General features: G+C 25.4%; 1 protein-coding gene across 1 annotated transcript in view; it reads left to right on the forward strand.

Annotated features, from left to right (window-relative positions):
- The window catches only part of LOC107489588 (agamous-like MADS-box protein MADS2), an 18718-nt gene extending 14249 nt beyond the window's left edge, over positions 1–4469 (forward strand). Inside the window, exons 5-8 of the mRNA XM_016110334.3 lie at positions 1894–1935; positions 2463–2504; positions 3155–3285; positions 4228–4469. Coding sequence (XP_015965820.1) covers positions 1894–1935; positions 2463–2504; positions 3155–3285; positions 4228–4321 — 309 coding nt within the window. The 3' untranslated portion in view covers positions 4322–4469. The remainder of the gene's footprint in view (positions 1–1893; positions 1936–2462; positions 2505–3154; positions 3286–4227) is intronic.
- The last annotated feature ends 1689 nt before the right edge of the window (positions 4470–6158 follow it).

Consider the following 6158-nt stretch of genomic DNA (forward strand, 5'->3'; position numbering starts at 1 on the left):
GATTTAAATTTATTTTTAAAATTAAAACTGGCTAGTAATTTTAAATTAAAACTAATTTTAAAGTTAAATTTTTACATTGTAAAATAGTGGTTTTGTGCCATTTTTAGATTATTTAAAATGATTCAGTATAGTTTTATTTGGTTAATTCACCTAAATAAAGAAAAATAAAAAATGAATTATAACAATAAAATTTTTTAAAAGTGTTACAAAAATGTGATGTTTGAAAATTGTGCCAAGATAATGTCAAAGATCCTGACATGCATATTGTAGTATTCTAATTCTCTCAATCAAACAAAGAACATGGCATGCATAATTAACGGCAGACTCAGAAAAATTTAATAATAAAGTGTATAAAAATAAAATTTTAGTATAATTATTTATAATTTAAAATTAAAACTATTTATATTTATCAAAAATAAATTAAAATTATATACATAAGTATACATATATAAATTAAATTTAAATTTTTAACAAACTAATTATCCGATAAGAAATATATTAGTTTTTGTTATATTTAAAAATTAAATTTCAGTTTGATTATTAACAGTATTAAAAGTTAACTATAACTATTTATTATTTTTTATTGAGTTAATTTATTTATTTATTTTCAGTTTTTATATCAAAAATCAAATTTAACAAGATAATTATAATTTTTTTTTTATCATAAAACTCGATATCTATCTATAATTTTAATTTTTTTTTCAAGATGTGTTGTGGGGCAAGTGCCCCCTCTATTTTCTTATTGGGTCCGTGTCTGTGCATAATGTAGTGTTTAGTTTCACAACAAATACAAAGATGTAGTGTTTCATTTAAAAAGATATTATTAAGTAAATACATACTAGTAGGCGTTAAAAGTAAATAGAATTAGGTATGAAGTTAGATGCTACAAATACCCTCTTGGCCTCTTCTATATTTACATAAAATTGTTTAAAAGATGATACATCTCTAGTAGACAATATAATGAAAAAGAAAAATAATAATATTTAAACTCTACATTTACATATTGCTAGATCTCACTTTATTTACTTTTAATACTAATATTTAATTAATAATTTTTTTTTAAGTGAAACAACTATATCAAGAGTGTATGTGTATATCTATTAAATTCTATTATATTTTAAATTATGGAAAGAACCTGAAAATTTAAATTTATCACATTTTTATAACCTAATATTAAATGTCATATTTTTTAAAATTTGAATGATTTTTCTTATGTTGAAAAAAATCTCGAGTTTCATTTTAGTAAACTGTACTATAAACACTCCTAGTCAAATATTTGGAGCTATGCTCTTAAATTTTTTTTTTCCTTATAAAAAGGAGAAACAAAGCTAGAATCCATGCATTCTACACTCAGAAATTCTATCATTCACATATTCTTATCAATCAGAATCCGCCCATCCGCTTCATCTAGTGCTTTTTGTTTAATTTGTAGATTTGATTTTTCCCTCTAAGTCTTGGTTAAAAATGGCAGACGACCCAATTTCGCAAGTTAATTATGATGTTCTACTATATAAAAAGAACTATGAAATGGAATGCTCAAACTAGTACGCATCAAACCATGTTTACATGGATTCACTGATAAAGCTATGTATTTTTCCTGGTTCCAATTCAATAACATTGGTTTTTTGAATATTAGTGGTAACAACTATTAGTATCGTAATATATATAATTCCTTGAATAATTTATGAATTTTGAAAATATGAATGTGTATTCCATATTGTTTTATCATTTTAAAACTTTATTGTACTTGTGTTTTGCGTTATATATGTTCAGTATCAATAGTATCAGTGCTTTTCATAGTATATAATTGTTTCAAGTACTTGATCCATAAACTTATGATTTACATTATGATTCCAAGAAAATTTGGTTGGTTAACTGTTCCTTTTTCAACAGACACAACTTTTGCTCGACCAACTCTCGGATTTGCAAAGAAAGGTAAAATTCTGTTTGTATTTTGTGCATCATCTATTTAGTTGATTATCAAAAAATACTTGATGGAGTCAATCATCAAATAACTTATTATACATTTCTATATATTTATAAAAATGTATAATATATTTTTTAATTAAATAATCAATTATTACAAAAATAAATTAAAATCTGCTATAATAGGAAACTCAAGTATGCAACAGATGAAAAATCATATTTGGATCTTTCTACTAATATTCAAAACTTATTATCAAAACGTCACCATTTTGCATCTAATTAACTAAATTTCACCATTTTGTTATGGTGGCAACTAATTTGCTGTTTTATTTTTTAATTATAATTAATTATAATAATATAGAAAGAGTGACATATGAGTAATTAGTTTTAAAAGAATAATGTTGTTATGTTAGATATACACTGTCTGATTTTGTGTACAAATAGTAAATTTTTGGTGTGCACATAATGCATTAGTTTATTAATATAAAACATGTACTTGTAAAGGCTGGCTAACTCTGTTTTTAATGGATTCATAGGAAGAGATGCTGTTGGAAACAAATAATGTCCTCCGGAGCAAGGTATCAAGACAAAACACTACTGTTGTTCATGTATGTTATATGGATCATGTTTTTCTTAAAATGAAGAGGTTGAATAAGTGAAAACGTGAGAATTTAGTAATCTTTGAATGAAAGTAGTGGAGTTCATGTAGAATAGAGATTATAAATTCAATGACGACTCATTTTTTAAGAATAGTTTATTGATCCTTATTTTATAACAACTAAACTCTTATCTTTTACTCTTTGATCTTAGCTTATTTGACACACTCGCTCTCAAACAAAAATGTTATGTCTGCAGTTGATTATAGAGCAAACAAAGTGTTGTAAGGCCATAGTTAGTTACAACCTTAGTCCTTTTTGCTTATGAAATATTATTATCTTTAATTAGGGCAAGAATACAATATAACAATTGCATTATTTAAGGTGCGACCGCGACCACAATAATCTAAGAGAACCTTTTCTGCTTGGTGAGACGAGGAGAAAAGAAATAAGACAAAAACCATTTTCTCGTTATTTTGCTTCAAAAGTTGGAAAACTGAAACTTAGCTGATACAACATAAAGATGATCTTAATTTTGGGATTTCAATGTATTCTGATTTCATGATTTTCTGCTACCTCATTTGATTGATTACTTGACTTATCTGAAAACCTTTCATGTTTAATGGATGCAGTTGGAGGAAATTAATATGGCGATTCAACCAACATGGGAAGCTAGGGAGCAAAATGCTCCCTACAGCCGACACCCTCAGCAATCAGAGGGATACTATGAGACAACACAATGCAATAGCACATTACAAATCGGGTAATGTTCTTTTTATCTCTAAGGGTGTTTTTTTATTTGTGATGTAAATAGGATGGAAATTTTCGAGCATATTGAATTTATCCATTGAAATCTTAACATTTCAATCAAATATACATTATTAATGTGATAGGAAATGTGAGGCACTCAGATAATATAGATAGAGATAAATAAAAATAATTGTATTTGTATTTTGTTTGGAATGAGAAATTGGAATAGACACGCGTCTTTGAAAAAACACTTTTGTTAACATTAAAACCAAACAGAAGCGATATTTGAAATTTTTTTTTTTTTTACAATACAAAGACTAAGATTTTGAAAATTGAAACTCTTATTGAATTGAAGTCAGAGATTTAAAAGTTTAGAGATTTAATTAATATTAATTGATTTATCTGTTTTTAATGAGTTTGATTTTTTTTTCTTTTACCATCAATTTTTTGACTTGAACTCGAAGAACTAGTTCTTGATTTAACCTAACAGAATTCATCGGTTCAATTTAGTTTTTAAAACAATAATTAAGGTAGATATTTTCTATCTTCACTTTTAAAAGATATAAAAGATATTAAAATTTTTTATTTTTAGCACAAAAATTATATTTCTATCTTTATGTATCTTTTTAATCGAATGAATTTCTGTATCAATTATTTTTTGTATTTTTGTCTGTATCTATTATCTCTTATAATTTTGTTTTAGATATTTTTACTTTCTCTATTTTTATACCATTCAAACATTATACAAGTGCATAGAAATTATGGTAAACGAATTTCTGCAGCTATTGTCTTTAGGTATTTCTATGTTAAATATTTCTATTATCTTTATCTGTCTATTATTCAAATAAATACTATGTAAGTGCATAGAAAATAGGGTAAATTTTATTTTAAGAGAACAAATATTTTGCTTTGCAAAGTAGCTGATAACTTGTCAACTTCTTCTTCCTCTCTATAGATACGGTTCTTCGGTGACAAATGATGCAGTAGGTGGTGCAGGAACATCAACCCAAAATGCTAGTGAATTCATGCATGGATGGATGGAAGTATAATAGATCAAATGACCTAATTTGATTCATGATACTAAGGAGCAAAAAGTGACATTTTTAGACATTTTATGGCCTAGAACAATAGGCTTTAATAACAGGTCTTCTCATGAAACATAAAACTTACAATTACATTTTATATGTTTATATTCCAATAAGGGATGTATGTTTCCTTGTGGAATTTGATAAAACCTTCCCAAATTTCACCCATCATACATAATAATCATGTGGATTATTTAATCCTCATGATGGGTTTGTTGATGGTTAAATATATGTTTGTATGTTTAAGTTGTAAAGTAGACAAGTGCTAGTGGTTGCTGTTTCTTTTTTTTTTTATACAGAACGTAGACCATTTTTGGGTATAAACTTTTGTTCCCTTTCTTATACAGTGAATGAGGAGCTAGTGAACTCTAAAATTGTATTCTGATGTGCAATATTAGTTCAATGGACTAAAGATTATGGTTACAAATATCTGGATTTAATTTGAAATATACCTTGTAAAAGTTTTTTATGCTATCATTTAAGTATATGTTAGATTTTGTAACCATATTCAGTTTTTTCTCCTATTATTTACTCAAACGTTAGTATTTATTTAAATAAAATAATGTTAAAATTCTCATATATTATATTGTATTGAATATGTGACCAAAAAATATGTTGTATCGAATATTAAATTGAGAATGTATATTTTGTAATCGTCTCCTCCTATATGGATATTTTTCATGCTCTATTAGGATTATTAATATTCTATTCAATCTGGAGTTGTTTTTTCTAATTAAAATTATAATTATTTTATTAAACTTAATTTTTAAATTCTAAAATTATAAATTATTAATCCTAAATTATAAGTTATAAATTTTAAATCATTTAAAAATGAGAATTTTAAAAATAAAATTATTAATCTTAAATTATAAGTTATAAATTTTAAATCATTTAAAAATGAGAATTTTAAAAATAAAAAAATTAACTAAAATTAACTAACTAAAAAATAATTTTCTGTACTTTCTCGTGGCAAAATGTCATTAGGTTTGTGTTTCAAAATTGCTAGAGTTTAATTTTATCACTTAACTCTGGTATTTTGTATAAGACTCTAGGTTCAGGATTCGGTGGTCCCAGAATCTTTGGACCACTTAATGGTCCCATTAAAAATATGTTTTTAGAGTTTTTTTAACAATTGCTATATAATTTTTGAACTAATTTTAATTACAAATTAACCTCATATATTTTATTTAATTATAAAAACTGTTTTTTATTTTATAAATTATTATTTTATCAATTATCTATTATATTTATTAATAATCAAATACAAAAACAACAACCAATTATATCCTCCATTGATCCTAATAAAGCTTTTGGCCATTCCAATCGATTAAAATATTAAATTTGATCTCGTGACGTTCGTCCATGGTTTCCAAATCGTGTTTCCTTGAAATTCAATCGATTGGTTTATCAAAACAATCGATTGAATTGTAACTCAATCGATTGAATTACAGTGTATCACAAAACAATCGATTGAAAGTTGTAAGGTAGAATAGTTTTCGCTTAAACCAATCTATTGTTTATACTTTCCATCGAATGAATGCCCAAAAACAATCGATTATTTTTGTTACTCAATCGATTGAATTCACGAAAACAACATGGATTTACCAAATACAATCGATTGGAAAGTGATAACATTGAAGTTGTAGCCAAATTCAATCGATTGGTAATGTAATCCAATCGATTGGAAGGTGATGAAGTTGAATTTTTTGCCAACTTCAATCGATTGATAATGCTACCCAATCGATTGAAATGTGTCCTGTGCCTATTTCAATCTTGTTATCTTTTTAGAAATTATCTTATT

Source organism: Arachis duranensis, chromosome 5, assembly GCF_000817695.3.
Source record: "Arachis duranensis cultivar V14167 chromosome 5, aradu.V14167.gnm2.J7QH, whole genome shotgun sequence".
NCBI classification, from domain to species: domain Eukaryota; kingdom Viridiplantae; phylum Streptophyta; class Magnoliopsida; order Fabales; family Fabaceae; genus Arachis; species Arachis duranensis.